Source organism: Neovison vison, chromosome 1 (assembly GCF_020171115.1).
Source record: "Neovison vison isolate M4711 chromosome 1, ASM_NN_V1, whole genome shotgun sequence".
In the NCBI taxonomy this organism is placed as follows: Eukaryota; Metazoa; Chordata; class Mammalia; order Carnivora; family Mustelidae; genus Neogale; species Neogale vison.
The window spans coordinates 77,304,837-77,323,003 of NC_058091.1; the positions used below are offsets into that span (position 1 = coordinate 77,304,837).

General features: G+C 38.1%; 1 protein-coding gene across 1 annotated transcript in view; it reads left to right on the top strand.

Moving 5' to 3' along the window:
- The window catches only part of TRDN (triadin), a 297,181-nt gene that overhangs the window by 193,653 nt on the left and 85,361 nt on the right, over positions 1-18,167 (top strand). The window contains 2 exon segments of the mRNA XM_044238841.1: positions 1,293-1,319; positions 10,256-10,303. Of these exon segments, the coding sequence (XP_044094776.1) occupies positions 1,293-1,319; positions 10,256-10,303 (75 nt within the window).

An 18,167-nucleotide genomic window follows, 5' to 3' on the forward strand; every position in this document is an offset into this window, starting at 1 on the left:
GATTTCTACTCACAGAACTTTACTGAGTTTTCATATGTGTATGCGTGTGTGTATGTGTATAGGTGGTCACAAATTCATACAATGTCCATTACTCTTTCCGTTTTATTGTATTTCAATGGAAATTGCATTTACTCAGTGCTATGTAAATAACCAACCTTACAAATATAGCTCAACTGTTTCCCACTGCTCCCTACACCCACAGCTCAGAGCAAACCACAGGTTAAAAGCTACATTTCTTCTTCTTCTAAGTTTATAAAACTTCCTCAGACAATTCAAATCCATTTAGTTATTCCTCCAACCAGGGCCCATAGCATCATCCTCTCTCCTTTATAATAGGACTTATTATACTGTTATAATCACATTACCTTTTCTTTTTTCCATTTTAAATAGAAATTAGAGTGCTTATTATAATGGCAGGCACACAGTAGACACTTGATAATGTTTATTAAATGAAAGGAGAAACACCAAATAGAATAACCACATTTAAAAAAAAATTTAAATGGGAATGACTTTTAAATAATTTCCAAGATGAAATGATCAGATTTCATCATTTCACATTAACATTGGTACTATTTATCCTTTGGGAAAGAATGTTTTTGTCCACCTCCCAGAGGACAGAGTATTTGTTCATTTGTGAGTAACATTCCCACAGGTGGGCCAAACACATATTCTTATTTGTGCATGTATGCAAAAAACTAAAGTTTATATCATTGAAACATATAAACATGGAGAAACATGAAGAATGACAATGGGTATAATTGGTTTCAAGAATAGTAATAGCTAACCACTATTGTCTAATATTAAATCCAACAAAATACAATAACTTAAGTTGCTTGAAATCATTATCTGTTCATTTCAGGGTATTATTACAGTGTAACAGCTTGGCAGTAATTAGGTGCATTTTAACAATTGAAACCATTGGATAATTTATCAGTTCACTTTGTTCTTTTCCTACTACTTTAAGGAAAATGCACTGGCTTGCATATAAAAACAATCAGATTCTTAGCTAATTTAAAAAGACAAGAAAAAATGAGTAAGTTGCGAATGAGCATTCTGTGTTGAGAGAAGATATACAAATGTAAAAAAAGAAAAATCTGTGTCTCATGGCTCAAATTTATAATATACCAAAGAAAATGGTACAGTGTTGTATTTTCTCCTTCTCAGTTCTATGCTTTCCTTGGTTTCCAAGGTTATAATACAATCTTTAAAAAATTTTAAACAACTTTAAAACTATTTTAGAGAGATAGTGGACTTGTAATTAATTTAGACGTTATTGTTCATTGTTTTAACAGCTCCAAGTGAAAAACAAGTAAAAGCAAGTATGTGAATAAAACTTACAAAAATGAAAGAGCATATTTCAGATGCTTACTAATTTAAGTTTTCTGCTATAGACAAGGCTAATGCTAATTTTTCGAGGCTGGCTTACCAAATGTTTCTTGCTATTAATATTTGTTTTGTTGAAATAATATACATAATTATTCAACCTTTTCTGTGAATTTATTCTTCTTAAAATTTATTTTCATTTGCAAATGTTAATTTGTCCAGATCATAACTCCTTTTTGAGTAGTTGTATTTTTGTTTCTTATTTTGCACAATAAATGATCTCTTCAGTTTCTTAAAAACATCAGACTTAATTTTCCTAATAATCACTTGACCAAACCAGTAGGCAAGATAATTTGCCTATCGGTGAAAGTCATTGTGTCTTTTTTTTTTTTTTAAGATTTTATTTATTTTTTTTAACAGAGAGAGATTACAAGTAGGCAAGAGGCAGGCAGAGAGAAGGGGGGGGGACAGGCTCCCCGCTGAGCAGAGAGCCCAACAAGGGCCTCAATCCTAGGACCCTAAGATCATGCCCTGAGCCAAAGGCAGAGGTTTAACCCACTGTGCCACCCAGGTGCCCTTATTGTGTCTTTAATGAAATGAAGCCCCCAACAATTTTAACTACTGCTCATGTAATGTCATAATTTCCTTTTAAGGCTTATATCTTCAGATTTTGAATATTGACTGATAACTGATTCCATGGCATTTACATCAATATTAACTTTGACAGTATGCTTAGGGACAAATGCTGGTTTCTTTGATGGTTTTTCTCCATTAGATGAACAACCTAAAGATTGTCACTAATGAAAATTACTCTAGGTATAATGACATATATTTGATTTTAGAAAAAAACACACTTTTAGTTTCTCTAATATTTAGGTCAAATCTTAGTTTTATGCATGATAGAAGGATGATTATATTTTTCATTTGGTTTAGAGTGGCATGAGTATTAATGATGGTACTATTACATAAAACAAATGCATGTTTTACTTAGTGCCAGGATTTTGAAATAGAGTATATCATTGGTGGATATATCAGAAAAAAATTAGAAAATATAATCTTGAGTAACTTGGTGAGAATGTCTTTTAAAAAATTACAGTTGGAAGTGTTTACATAGACATTATAGACTTTGATTGAGAGGTGTAATATGAATCTAAAATTCCATTTATATTTTCATGAAAATTTTTAGTTGAATGTAAAGCTGATTGGAACTCTGTATTATGGAATCTTCAGTATGCTAATACTTAGTCTGTAGAAGCACATAATCAAGAAAATATATAAAACAAAACTGATAATTTTGCAGCAGTGGTAGAGAACTTTAGATTGAAGATTATGCTAAAAACGAACATTCTCTTCCTAGAAAAATGTGACATATAGATAAAAATGTTGATTTGCAGTAAAACAACTCTGTAAGTTCTGCTATCTATGAAGCACACTATCCAATCAAGTTCTGAAGAGATCAGCATCTTTTGCAGGAAATTAGCAAATTAGGTTGCTAAATCATCTTAGACCCAATATAAAAGTTTCAAAAGAATTAATTCTCAACTCTCCATATGGTTGAGAGATTTAGACCTAACATGGGCATTATCCTTCAATAAAAAAAATTAGAGATAATTCATAAATTGTTTAAATTCTGTATTAACAACGTGACCATCCTTTTCTTCTACTAAGAATTGCTTTTCAGTCTTGAAACCATACTACAGAGGAATTTTTTCACATCTTTTATATACAGTGGACCATTTATAAAGTTATTGCCTAATGTAAAGATTACATATCATTAAAAATACTCTTTAAAATTCCTAAAATTACCCATTTGGCATGGTACACATAGGTTTGTGTATATAACCTAAACATTTGGGATATGATTTTATATTATACTATGAGAGCAAATGAGAGTGAGATGTATAGCTTAATTAAGATAAATTAAGTATTTATGTGATACAATTCCATGGTATTGAATTAAAGAAGAGAGGTGAGATTGACTGCTATGGGAAAAATAAAAGGTAATTTGGCATTAGCACTTCATTCAAGGAAATCATTAGAATGTCAATTAAGTTGGTGTTGTGGAACCATTTCTTCTAGATCTTGAGGAAACCAAAATTACTATAGGAAAAATACTGGAGAACATAGACACACTTGGCAACTGTATCAGTTCAGGATGCGGGTTATTGTGAACTTGAAGAAAAGGGAAATCTTCCAGGTTCAATGATGTAGTACTGTGGAAGGGCACTTAATACTGCTACATACAAAGTTATGTATGTGTCAGAGATTATGTGGTTAGAGGAAGACTACCTTAGACCAAGCAGGTATGCCAAACCTAGATTTACAACTTCTGCAAGTCAACACAAATTCCTTTATCATAGGATATACAGAAATGCCTCAACATACCCAGTGCCTTTCTCCACAGCGCACTGTACCTGCTTTCCCACATGCTGGATAGCCACATAGGAGTTGATGCTATGACTTGTCCATTTCCAAGCAGGAAGAGGACACAACAGATTTTTAAGCCCTCGGTCATTTCAGATCCTTAACATTCTCCTTGGTGAATCTTCAAGAGGGAATAGTAGATAATGATTAGCAAATATAATTAACCACAGTGTACCTTTTTCCCCCCCAAGGACACTTCAGTGACCACAGTGCCTCAAAACCTTGGGAAACACTGCTATATATTATTTCCTTCTTCATATCAAAAACCACAGGGCTCTGATCACATATTCCATGTACATGTTCTCCCAGCCTCTGCTCAGTTTGAATTTTAAGCTAAAAAGGCTCTAAAGACCAGATCAATGACCAAAAGTGACTAGCCATTTTGAATTGTCATTTTTAATTGTGGGTTCAAATTTATATGAAATGGCATAGTCAGGCATTTTTCTTACCTTGATATTCGCACTGCGTTAGATTTGTGGTATGCTCAGCCACCAAGCCCATGTTTATTGCCTTAACTACATTTCAGTACCTAAATATGTAAGTCAGATGTCAATCACTTGATCTACTAACACATCTCAGCATTCTTCAGGAAAAGCTAGTACAGAGAATTTTAAAATAATTCTAAAATAAAGTCCCTTTGGGTCACCTGGCTGGCTTAGTCAGTGGAGCATGTGACTTGATCTTGGGGTTGTGAGTTTGAGCCCCATATTGGGTGTAGAGATTACTTTTTAAAAAAGGAAAAAAATATCCTTTTTTAATTTCATTAGTTATTTACACACACACACACACACACACACACATATATATATATGTTAGAAGAGTAGTTGGAGACAATTTATATTGGTCAAAAATGTGGCAAGGGCTCTAGGATTCATTTATGTACTCTGCCATGGAAGTTACTGGGGGGAATATCTATGGACCTGAAAAATAGATCTGATATTAATGAGGTGGGTCTAGAACACAGATCGGATGACATGTATGACCATGAATCTCAGTTGGTTAAGACAATCTTCATATTCATATTCATACTATTTCAGAATATTTATTACTAGCACCTCCTTTCACTTGCTCAGTTTGGATAATAAATTGCAAGATCACAACCCAAATCACAGACAATGCTGACTGAATAAATTCAAAATAGTACTGACATAATTCTAAGAAAAGATAAGATACACACTTGGAAAAGGTATTTGTAGCACATGTAAGTAACAAGAGTTAAGTAGCAAAAAAATAAATAACTCCAAAAATGAAAAACAAGACAAAGAACTTGATAGTGAGCAGGAAAAAAAATGGACAAAAATATATAAGTAAGCATCAAAAAAAAAAAAAAGAACGTTCCACAAATGGCTTATAAACATATCAAAAGATGCTCAGTCTCTTAGAATAATGGAATTTTAATTAAAAGCAGAATAAGATACTGTTGCACACATGCCAGATTGACCAAAAAAGAGAAAAATAATTATTCTGATAATGATAATGATATGAAGCTGTAGAAACTCTCACATGCACTGTTGGTATGAATGTAAAATTTGGAGAAACATTGTGGCATTTATATGGAAAAATTAAACATGAGCAAATGTTATGACCCAGTAATTTCACTTCTAAGAAAATTGCACATGTGTACCAGGAGACTTAAGTGTGAATGTTCTTAGCAGGGTTACTTGGAACAGCACAAAATCATACATGACCTAATGTCCATTGGCAGGAGAATGGATGTATAATTATTAGAGTGTGTATGTGTGTGTGTGTGTGTATGTATATATACGTGTGTGTATGTGTGTGTGTGTAGGAATAGTATACAACAGTTGAAATTGACAATTAACTACAGCTACTTATGTCAACATGGCTTCTGTAAAATGTTAAACTGAATTTATTTAAGCAAACAATTTGAATCAAACAGTGCCAAAAATGAAAAAGTATTTAGAGGTGCTCAAAAGCAGTGGCTAGGGCAGAGGTTTAAGAAGGCACAGAAGCAAAGCCAAGAAATAATTTAATTGGCTAGAACATAGATGTTTGTCTTGTTTGGGAAAATTTAGTTATTTGGCTGTCATGATAGTTCTACTTTTAATTAAGAACAAAAGATTCCAGATTCCAGATTCAGATTCCAGAAAAATCTAAATGACTCAGGATTTGGTTTGTTTATATAAGCTTCCAAAATCACTAGAGCTACCCTAGTCTAATAACTGCTTTACCTATTTTGACACTGCATCTCAATACGATGTTTTGAAAGAAGCAAGTCACAAGAATTTTACAGTAGAAATCAATTTTTATAGTTATCTCACTAAACTATATAATTTGATCTATATAAATGGTCTTATTTTTCTTTAGAGATAAGTACATGTAATTAAAAAAACTCTACTGAAAAATACGGAAATGATTAATATGAAATTTAAGACAATAATAATTCTGAAATGAAGGGAAAGGCATGAGGTAGTGGAAGGTTTCAAGGGTTTTGACAATGTTTTATTTTTATGCTCACAGGATGTTATAAAGGTGTCCCTATTTTTTATTACCATTCTTTAAAATGTGCACATACATATGATACATTTTCTTTATGCCTCTACTTTCTATAATATTTTTCATAATTAATCAGGCTTTAAAAGCCCAGAGCATGAAGAGATAGAAGTGGCGACATCGTTTTGCAGCTTCCTGGCCTCTGTGATGGAGCACGGAGAGATGAGCTGCTGGGCTTGGGGGCAGATATAAGTGAAGGACGTGGTTGTCTGCAGTTATCAAGAGTGACATATTATGTTTCTGAAAGTATCACTGAAGTGGAAAACTGATGAGGTAGCACATAGAAGTTATATTTGCAAGAAGAAAGGCCTTCACTTGGCAAAAGAAGGTGCAGATGCAGGCTGGACTGGTATTAAATACGGGGCAGGGATTGGTCAGCCTTTGGGATGGAAAGGAAAACAAATGGTGCAGGTGTGTGCTGGTGTGGGAAAATAGGAGGTGCTCTAGTCTGCTTTTATTTTCTCTCTGAATCTCTCAGTAGCATCTTCTCTCTATACTGCAGGATACTAGAAGCTTGAGGAGGGGAGAGAATGCATGTGCCAGTTGTCTAACATGGGAGAACAACTTCCCTAGTTCTGTGCTAGTCTTGCTGGTCAGTGCTGAGCTCTCACTTAAATACTGAACTGAGACATTCGGGAGGGATCTGCAACAGCGTGAGGGCCTTCCTCCAGTGTGGAAGTTTGGATGACTGCTCAGGCGGCAAGCATAAAGGGTGTTTGGGGGTGCAATGGATTGAATGGATTGAATTGTGTCCTCCCCCTCAAAGGATATGTTAGAGTTCTAAGTCAGTGCCCATGAATGTGACCTTATTTCAAAATAGGGTCTTTAGAGAAATAAGCAAGTTAGGATGACGTCATACTGGATTAGAGTGGGCCCTGAATCCAGTGACTGGTGCCTTATAAGAATAGGGAGATTTGGAGACATGCAGGTACATATAAACAGAAGAGAAGTGGGAGAAAGGAGAAATTGGGGTGATGCAGCTATAAACTAGTCAATGGGTTGTCAGCAACCACCAGAAGCTAAGAAGAAGGAAGGAAGGATTCTTTCCAGGAGAATCAGAAATAGCTTCAGGGAATGGCCAGACGACATCTTCATTTTGGATTTCTTGCCTTTAGAACAGTGAAAGAATAAATATCTGATGTCTTTAGCCACTTAACAGCTTAAAAGCAGCCTGGGATGGGTGCCTGGGTGGCTCAATAGGTTAAGTGTCTGCCTTCAGCTCAGGTCGTGATCTCAGGATCCTGGGATCAAGTGCCTACATCGGACTCCCTGCTCAGCCAGGAGCCTACGTCTTCCTCTAACCCTCCCCCCTGCTTGTGCGCTCTCTAAAGCGAATAAATAAAATCTTTAAAAAAAAATTAAAAAAATAAATAAAAGCAGGCTGGGGGGCTACTATAGTTGATGACTACAAAAGCAGACATGAAGAGAGTGATTGCACCATGGCTCATTTATATATTAGCTTGCTAAGAGTAAACGTGAGGACATGAGGGAGATCTGGAGCAGGGAGAAAGGAGTAAGATCAGAAGAATGAAAGTATGGATGGAGTCAGATGCTATTTGGAAAAGGTTCTTGAATAAGTGAGATGTAAAGGGAAGAATGGTGCAATGGTGCCAGAGAATAGGATTTGGGGGATCATAATTCTGACAGCAGAGAAGTAAAGCGTATGTTGGCAAGTGGTAGTGAGCAGAGAACTGGAGTCCAGTGTTTAGAAGTGAGGAGGCCAAGGAAATCAGAGATGAAGCAGGCATATGAACAGTGCGTGTAAATGACTCCCGATCCTCGTTAAATATTAGATTATCTTGGGAAGCTTCCAAATATATGAATAGCCAGGCCTCATCCCAGACTCACTAATTCAGAATCTCAGAGCTTTCAAAGCTCTGTAGCCCAGCCTAGGCCTACTACATCTGAAAGTCATTGACTGATAACAGCCCCCAGCTTATTCTAATGTGCAGCTGTGACTGAGACTTGTCCGTTCTTTCTCTCTCTCTCTCTCTCTCTCAACATACAATGTATTATTTGCTTCGGGGGTACAGGTCTGTGAATGATTAGTCTTACACAGTTCACAGCACTCACTATAGCACATACCCTCCCAATGTCCATCATCCAGCCACCCTATCCCTCCCACCCTCCTGCACCAGCAACCCTCAGTTTGTTTTCTGTGATTAAAAGTCTCTTATGGTTTGCTGAGACTTGTTCTGAATGAAATCCCCCAGTAGTAATGGAGAGGATGACCGCTGTGTGTAAAAATACTCCATGTGGGATGGAGCAAGAGTATAAGGTCAGTTAATGACAATGAAAAAGAGACATAGAGCCAGGGGCAACCTAACAGTGTGTATTTCAAAGGAAGTGAGATTTAGAGGATGCAAGGAGGTAACAACCTTTGAGAAGTAATAAGAAGTAAAGAGGATATATACATCACTTCCAGGCACTTTGGTATGCAGGGGATAGGAAAACAAACCTTCTCCATTTTAGAAGATGGCTTGCAGGGATGCAGTGTCCTTAAGAAGCTTGGGTGTAGTTAAAAGAGCAAAGATCACGTTCTAATGCAGGGGTGTGTACTGTGGTCGGGAGTTGACTTTGGAAGAATTTTGTAAAGATTTTGTTTTTAAAAGAAATGTGAAAAAAAAGAAATGTGAATTCTGTTTTCTGCTGGAAGCCTAAACTCATGGTGGTAACTGAGGTAAAGAGGGATGGGGTTCACAGAAGAATGCCTTGCTTGTCTCTTAGGGGAAGTTTGGTAAACAGTTTTCAGACTATGGTCTGGACTAGCGGCAGCATAAGCATCACCTGGGAACTGATTAGAAATGTAAATTCTCAGGACATGCTCCAGACTCACAGAAGCAAAACCTCTGGGCTCAGCATCTGTGTTTTAACAGCCCACGGAGTGACTCTGCTGCACGCTCTAGTTAGAGAACTACTGGTGTAAAGTCTTTATCTGCAAGGTATATAAAGTCAGGGGTCTGGGCAGTCCTGGCACTCAGAGTCTTAAGACAGCCTGGAGAAAAAGATATTTACATGACTTCTTGTCTAGGCTCAACTTGTAAACTTCTGGTATCTAATATTATGGAATTAAAGCCTAAACATAATGTGAAGCTCTCCTCTGACAGAATCTGATTTTTCTCCCAGCCCAAGGTCTGTGACACAGGGAGGGCAAAGGGACATGAAGAGTCCAGAGCCCCGGCTGCTGAATGTATATGAGTGAGGGCGATACATACAGATACTAATAAGAATAAAAATAAACATTAAAAATATAGTTGACCAAGGAGAACAACATTACAAAAAAAAGTTAGTAAAATAAGTAGATGAAGATTTGTAAATATTCACCAGTTCCTTGTTATTTTTCTTGTTTTCTTACGAATTAGAGAAAACTTTAATGAGCTTTGACTTGAGGTCCAGAATTGTGTACTAGGACCAGCATTCCAGATTATGTCTTCAAGGAAGCTCCTTTACATTCCACACTAGATGTTCAGAGAAACTGCAAATATACACTTTGGCTTTTTATTTCTCTTTCTCTCTCTCTCTCTCTCAGAAAAAATATTCAATTGGAATTTTCTATAATATTATGGTGAATCTTTTATAATACAAAGCTAATTGATTGAGGTCAAATACTGCTTACCACCCCCATAATTAAAGGCTAAATGAAGAAGTCCTTTGAAGTCCTCCTCCCCACAACTCTACATCATTTTAGATTTAAATATAAACTAATTAGTTTTCCAGTGTATTTGGTGAAATAAGCCACCTTGTTTTATGGACACTACTTACACTGGCAAGAATTTAATGCCACAGATTTGTATCCTGGGGAGATAAGAGAGTTTATTACTTAAAAATACATATAAGTACTTTATAGAGTGGTTTTCTCTGCTGCTTGCTTTGCTCTCAGGTGCCATATTTTATCTTTGGGGCACTTCTAGACTTGCCTGACTTACAATAGCCTAAGAAAACGACCTGACATTTCTGATATTCATGTCTCATTAGTTAATATCTGAATTTGCAGAAACTGAACGAGCCAAAGAAGAGACCAGTGCTGCCTCAACTAAAAAAGGTAATTGCAGCTTAAAGAAAAAGATGTCCTGGCTATAGCTTATTTCTGCTAGTATTTCTAACATAACGTATTGTTCAGTTCTTATAGAAGAATTCTATTTATGGATTTTACTATTTCATTGATACAAAAACAGACCTACTTTGCACAAAATTTATGGTATCCATGGTCCCAAGTCTTTGTCTTCAGTGTTCTAGTGCCAGTGGTTTCGTTCCTTTAGGCTGATAAACTAAAACTAGTAATTATAGTCCAATTGCAAGTTAGTGTTTGAAAAATTGAAGAAATGCTGCTATTTAAGCTCAACAGTGTCCCAATAATCTGGAGAGCATCCAAATTCAATATACTGCCTTAGGAAGGCAGGGCTTGAACAGATGAAACTTGGACGAGGAGAGCTTATGTGAACAATGTTCACTTTGTGCTTGCATAATTTTAAATTAGAAAATGTACTCCTTGGGGCGCCTGGGTGGCTCAGTGGGTTAAGCCGCTGCCTTCAGCTCAGGTCATGATCTCAGGGTCCTGGGATCGAGGCCCGCATCGGGCTCTCTGCTCAGCAGGGAGCCTGCTTCCTCCTCTCTCTCTGCCTGCCTCTCCATCTACTTGTGATTTCTCTCTGTTAAATTAAAAAAAAAAAAAAGAAAAGAAAATGTACTCCTTGAAATGCTCACTTTGGGACGTTTTGCCTTAAGAAATATTGGGAAGTTTGGAATTTAAGTTTTCAAAGTTATTTCTCTTGCCCTGTCTAATCAGAGGCAACTACTTGTATGAATATTGGCTCCCTTTAAAAGGAGACATTTTAAATAATATTTTTAAGAACATTAATATACATTAAAAATCATCATCATGATGAGACTATGGACTCTGGGAAACAAGCTGAAGGTTTCAGAGGGACATAGGGTGGGGGATGGGGGTGGCCAGGTGATAGGTATTAAGGAGGGCACATGATGAGCATTGGGTGTTATATGTAACTAATGGATCATTGAACACTACATCAAAAACTAATGACATACTGTATGCTGTCTAACTTAACACAAAAAAGGAAAAAAAAAGAAAAGTTTTGCATATTCCCAATTCAAAATAAACTGGAACAATTCTAAAATGTGTGGTTCTGTTTTACGGATAGAAATGAAATCAGTAATATATCCAGTGTTCCCAGAAGTATCTCAAGGGACAATTTAACAGCCTTATACTTATAATCATACATACACACACACAAACCTACACACATACCTTTTCACACATCCTCCACTAAAACATCGTAACATTTTTTTCCAAAAAAACTCTCTTATCGGGGCGCCTGGGTGGCTCAGTGGGTTAAAGCCTCTGCTTCAGCTCAGGTCATGATCCCAGAGTCCTGGAATCAGGCCCCACATTGGGTTCTTTGCTCAGCAGGGAGCCTGCTTCCCTCTCTCTCTGCCTGCCTCTCTGCCTACTTGTGATCTCTGTCAATTGTCTGTCTATTTGATGGTCTGTCAAATAAATAAACAAAATCTTAAAAAAAAACTCTCTTATTGCATGTGCTTTATAAAGAGAATATATATCAGAACTCTAGGGAGATACAAAATGTACATAACCCATCCACATTCTCAAAACCAAGCAATTTATATATGTACATATATAATATAAATGAATACATGGACATAAATTAACACAATATAAATGTATATATTAGTTAATAAATTATAATATAAGTTAATATATTTCATAAATATATGTTAATGTATAAATTAGTATGTATATGTCTAGGGTAAGACAAAAATTAGATAAGGAATAAAGAAAATATATATGCTTTTTTGTAAGGTAATAATTAGAAGCTAGAGTTACTAAAATTAATGGGTGCCCTCTCTCAAATCCTAATCATATGTTTTTTAATAACCTAATATTTTTGTTGCCATTTTTGATAAGTGATTACATTACATGTTACATTGATATCTTTTGCTAGATATCAATGTGCCCTTAGTGGTAGAGTCCATAAATTCATCAAATTCCATATTAATGTATCTCATTCTTTCATGGTGTCTTATTTTCAAATCAATTTTATTTATTGGCATTAAGTGGAATGTGGATAAAACTTGGTTGTTTCACAAAGGCTAATGCCATGGTATCATGAAAAGGCTAAATGTCTAAATATAGATTCAGAGAAAGTCATTAATCTAGGAAAGGATAAAGTGTACATAGCTCAGTAAGTGAATTGGAGACCAGGATATTGGTATATGTTAAAAGCAAGAACAAAAGTGAGGCTACATGTGTTTCAAAATTGGTAGCCAATGGTAAGACCAATGGGGTGTCTATATAGCCGTTGTTGGCTCTCACATGGAGTTAGATTTCAGATACTGAGCCTTATGGAATTCCTGATTGTGAAAGATGGTCTGGAGACAGAGTTAAGAAGGAAAAATTTGACTCCTAGTAACTGAGCCTTGCACAGACTCTGAATCACTTGGAGCCTGGATATTTAGAGTAGAAATATAGTAGAAATACAAGCACACATAGTTTGGAGTCCAGTCTGATCCAACTGGAGTGAACAAAGATACTGAACTTGTTAGGTCCCCCAATAATGGGTCCATGATCAAAGGAGAGAGACTGATACAAAGCAAAGGTTAAGCAAAGCTTTATTTCATGCCAAGCATCGAGAATCAAACTGATCGGTTAGGGCCGTCTCTTACAAAGAGGCGACCCCTCTCTGCCTTACAGACTAGCTTTTAAGGGCAAAAACCATGTAGTTGCACCTGGCCACACACAGGTGGCCAATGAGATTGTAACACACAGAGAAAGCTGCACAGTCATGCTAGGTCACACATAAGTGACCAATTGAATTACAATTTACCCTATAGTAGACATTTGACCTAGCCTATCACCTTGGTCAGAATCAGCGCCCAAAAGGCACTCAAAAGGCGGGGCCCATACTCCTTGGTAGCTAGGAAGACAGTATGCAGCCCCACTGATTGGATGTCTCCACCTGGCCTGACCCACCGTTGTGTTTGGGCTTTGTTACCTGGGACTGGTCTCTGGGACTTGTTTTTAAGTAAGTCCTCTGGGGGGCAGGTGGGCAGGGTCAGTTTAAGTTTTATTACATAAACAACAAAATGACTGTTTAATCCAAGATGGAATCGCTCTGGCTAAATAGGCCCTTACATTCCCAGCTTTTCTTTGGATATTAGTCAAATCTTTGACTTTTCAGCCAGTTCTATGTCCTCTTTTGCCAGACTGTCTTTAATGACTCCAGTGTGATTTACCCAGAAACAGCATTTCTCTCTTAGGGCTATGCAGAGCCCTCCTTTTCTAGAAATACTATGTCAAGCCCTAATTGTTTATATTTCCCACCTATACTTTAACAATAGGAGCAACAATGAATTCAATGATCTCATTGTTTTTTTGAGTCTTAGCTTTAGTCCACGATCAGCGGGGTTCATCGGCAGCAGCATCCATCTCTGGGGGGTGTCCTTATCCTCAGCTCGTTCGATGTGACCCGTGTAAATCCAGGCCCTGATGCTTTCCTGTGACTTGGCTTAGGAACTCCCTGCAGTCGTGCGGTACTCTGTTACTCAGGTGTTTGTCATCCACCAGTCCAGTGGAGTCTGGAGAAGGCCCTCGATAGCATGGGTGGTGGTCAAGATGATATTTTTGACCCAAAGTCAATTTACTTGCATCCTTGACCAAGAGGGCCATGGCAGCAATTATGCGGTGGCAAGGGGGGATCCCAGCCACTACTAGATCTAGTTTCTTGCTAAGATAGGCTACTGGCCTTTGCCAAAACCCCAGAGTCTGAGTCAAAACTCCTTTGACCACCCCTGCCTTTTCATCCAAATACAAGTGGAAGGGCTTGGTAACATCTGGGATGGCCCTTGCTGGGGCACTCAGTAAGGTTATTTGTAATTCCCGAAATGCTCCTTCTGCTTCAGCTGTTCACTCTGTCATAGTGAGCCCTCCCTTAGTCAGTTCATAGAGAGGTTGCACCGTCTCCAATAACCGTGATATCCACAGCCTGCAGTAGCCCACCATCCCAAGAAACTCCCTTGTGGAGATCAAAGCCTAAATAAGTGGTGTGGCTCTGACAAAGCTGTGCTTTCGTTGCTGACACCCGATACCCTTTTTCCTGCGGTGTCTGTAAGTGAGCTCTCGACCCCCGCAAGCATGGCCCATAGTCCTCAGTGGCTGTTTTGCTATTCCCACTAACTTAGTCAGATTCTTTCTTTCAAATCCTTCAATTTTCTGAAATTTTCTCCTTATGTCTGGGGCTGACTGACCGGCAAAAGCAAGATCGTCTAAACGAGCTATCGTGCAACTTCTTTGAAGTTTACCTCAAGTTGTCTAGCTTAGGTAAACAAACATTTAAAAACAATCAAATCTAGAATTTAACATCCATAAAGGTGTGTTATTAAAATATAATTTTTCTCTCTAAAATAACCCTCATTTCTAGAGATAGCCAAATCAGGACTAAGTCATTGGAAAAACAAGTCCAGTTTTAACAAACTTGGCCTAATTATTTACATAAACTCAGCAAGAACAGTAAGTGATCATATAGATCTTTTATAATCTGCTTTGCTGGAACTTTTTATAAGCAATCTCTAGGTTGAACTTTTAGTAGCCTCTCTGGGCCAGAAGCCAAGCTATGTACTTGCCATTAGACATGCCTGCAATACCTGTCAAATTGGGTGAATTCTTCTTCCTGAGGTACCCAAGTATACTGAGGTTTCTGCACCTGCCAGGAAGTGACATTCTTTACTCACCTGTTGAGGCTGCTGGGAACTCTGTAAGCAAGGTATCAGGCCAACAATTCCAAAGGGCTTTATGGCTCCAGGTTTTATAGAGTCAACCTTAGTTCCTTTAAGCTCTCTGGTCATATCTGAGTCTTTTTCAAATATGACATTCCAGTCAAAGCCTTGGTAAAATAACCACTGTTTCCAGTGGTGTCCTGTTACAAGAAGAACAGATTCTTATTGAACTTATGCAAATGACTGATTTCCACGGAAGAAAGAATACTTACTGAGACCTTGAGTTTCAGAGGGTTCAGATAGAGAGAAAAAGTTGAATGCTTTGATTTGTTTACAAATGAGTACTTGTACATCTCTGTAAGTTACAGATAACTTAAGAAAACGTTTCCCTAGTCTGGAAGAACAAACATTACAGAACCAGTAATGCTTAAAATAAGACAAAACATCAAGAGACACAACATTACAATCTTTCAATTCATCTAGTCCCATGCTACTAATTCTGGTTTAGTTCGAATGCAGCTCTTATTTCTGTAAATTCTTACCCATTTCACTTCCAGGATTTTAACATATCAAAGACCTGTATTTGTCCTCAAAGTCTCCCATATGAATTTCCTTTAAGGCAGAATTTATTTTACAAGAGAATTAAAACAATTAAAATTACAAAAACTCAGATACGGTTAAATATCAAGTGATGACCCTTATCAAAACATTAAAACTTTAGGAAATGTATAGAACCTCTAGAGTAGTTACAGCATTTACCTAAATGCAACCCAAGGTTTGTTATTGGTTTAGCAATACTCCCTGAGTAACTTAGCTTATCAAGGGAAAGCCTTATGAGTCAAAGAGATCTCATTTACAACTCTGGGAAGGCAAAGAGAAAACCATTTACATTTTCTTAGAACCATCTCAATCTCTAGTGAAGATTAAATATTAACCAGTTGTGAACGGTTACAACAGAATTCTTAGAAAGCAAATTTATGAATCAGTTTAGCACAAAACATGTTTACCAACAGATTTCAAAAGCACAAACCTAGTTCCAGCAACCAGCGCTCTAGCATTTTATCTCATTTGGTTAAAGTTTCAGGTTACCAAAGACTTTGAAGGCTACTTTAACAATTACCCATTAAAACTCTGAGACAGACAATTAACCATCGGTTTCAGTCACCTCTTTGTTAACAGATTTTAACAAGTAACACGAGCTTATTTGACTTTAAGTAAAAACTTTGAAGTTTCACATTTACTGCTGTTAACTCAAAAGACATGACCACTCTAATTAACCCAATAAACTTAACTTAGTTCAAATATTGATTTACGTTCCCCCTGGGCCCACTCTGCTTTGAATATTTACCTGAGACCCAGGTGGGAAGATCCGGAGTAGCGGGTGTTAGGTCCAGGAGGTGCTCTTCTTGTTTCCTGACAGTGAAGAACAGAATAAAGTGCCACCAGAAGGCAGAGAAAGGGTTCCGAGTTCTACAGCTCATCAGCTGCAAGAGAGGAGCAGACGCCATGTTTTCCTGCCAGAAAGGGGGAGGGGCTAGGCAGTCCCTGTCAGGCCAGAGAAGACAGGAATTTTCCCCGAAATGAAGGGAGTTTCGGCAGCTGCTTGGGAAGATTCCTTGAAGTCTCTGTCTTGAGTTTGACTAACCACAGTTGGCTCCAGTTATAGCCATTAAAAGTCAGAGTCCCCTTACTCTCTGCTTGCCCCATTCCTTCAAGCACAACAAATAACACAGCAGACAACAAAAAGACAAGACAAAGATAACGGCAGGCCCAGAGGTCCTTACCTAGAACCTGCCACCAGTGTGGACTTTCTTGATCTCCTGACCGCCTAGGGGGACTCGAACCCCCAGTGACTGCCTAGGGGGACTCAAACCCCCAGTGACCGCCTAGGGGGACTCGAGCCCCCTGGCTGTCTAGGGGGACTTGAACCCCCTGACCATCTAGGGGGACTCAGACCCCCTGGTGATCTACCAGTGGAGGGAAGGGGCGTTCCCACATCCACTCCAGCCCTGGAGAGCATGGCTATGTCTAGCTTCTACCCAGTGGGCCATACCCTGGAGCTCTGCAATCAGACAGGCAGGATCCCGAGATCTTACCTCCGGAGGCTTTCCCCAGAAATTCTGATGCTGGCTCAGTTCTCGTCATTTAATCCTGGGAGAGCCCCCAAATGAAAGGTCCCCCACTAATGGGTCTGTGATTAAAAGGGCGAGACTGATATAAAGTGAAGGTCAAGCAAAGCTTTATTCCATGCAAGCATCAAGAAACAAACTGACTAGCCAGGGCTGCACCTCTGACAGAGAGGATAACCTCTCTCTGCCTTACAGACTAGCTTTTAAGGTCAAAGGCCATGTGGTTGGGCCTGGCCACGCACAGGTGGCCAATGAAATTGTAACACAGAGAGAAGGCTGCCCAGTCATGCTAGGTCACACATTAAGTGAACACTTGAATTATAATTTACCCTAGTAGATATCTGAACTAGCCTATCACCTTGGTCAGAATTGGCACCCAAAAGGTAGACCCACACTCCTTGGTAGCTAGAGAGACAGTATGCACCCCCCCCCCACAACTGATTGGATGACTCCACCTGGCCTGACCCACCCTTGTATTTGGGCTTTGTTACCTGGGACTGGTTTCTGGCACTTGTTTTTAAGTAAGTCCCCTGGGGGGGGGGGTGGCAGGGTCAGTTTAAGTTTTACTGCATAAACAACAAAATGACTGTTTAATCCGAGATGGAATCTCTCTGGCTAAATAGGCCCTTACATTCTTTCCTAAGCTGTCATAAATAGATTGAAATTCAGGTAGCGCTGTACCCATTTAACAAGTTACAAGTAAAGTCAAAAGAGACTTCTCTTACTCCTCAGGTAGTTCTTCAGTCCTCTACCCACTCACTGACAATTGATCACACGTGAAAATACATATACCTTCATCATGCATTTAGTATCCAGCCCCTAATCTCCACAACACTTAGCATACTTTACAAGATGTTCAACTTCTAGTCTTTCCAAAATAAGTAGGGTAAGAAAATTATAAGGGTTATTTTTGTATGCAAAAGGTTGTTAATTGTTCTTGTACACTGAGGTTTGAACCAGGAGCTATGTGTGCAATTTCAAGAGGAAATTATTGATTTTGTGTTTGTTTTAAAATTTTCATTGTTAAAA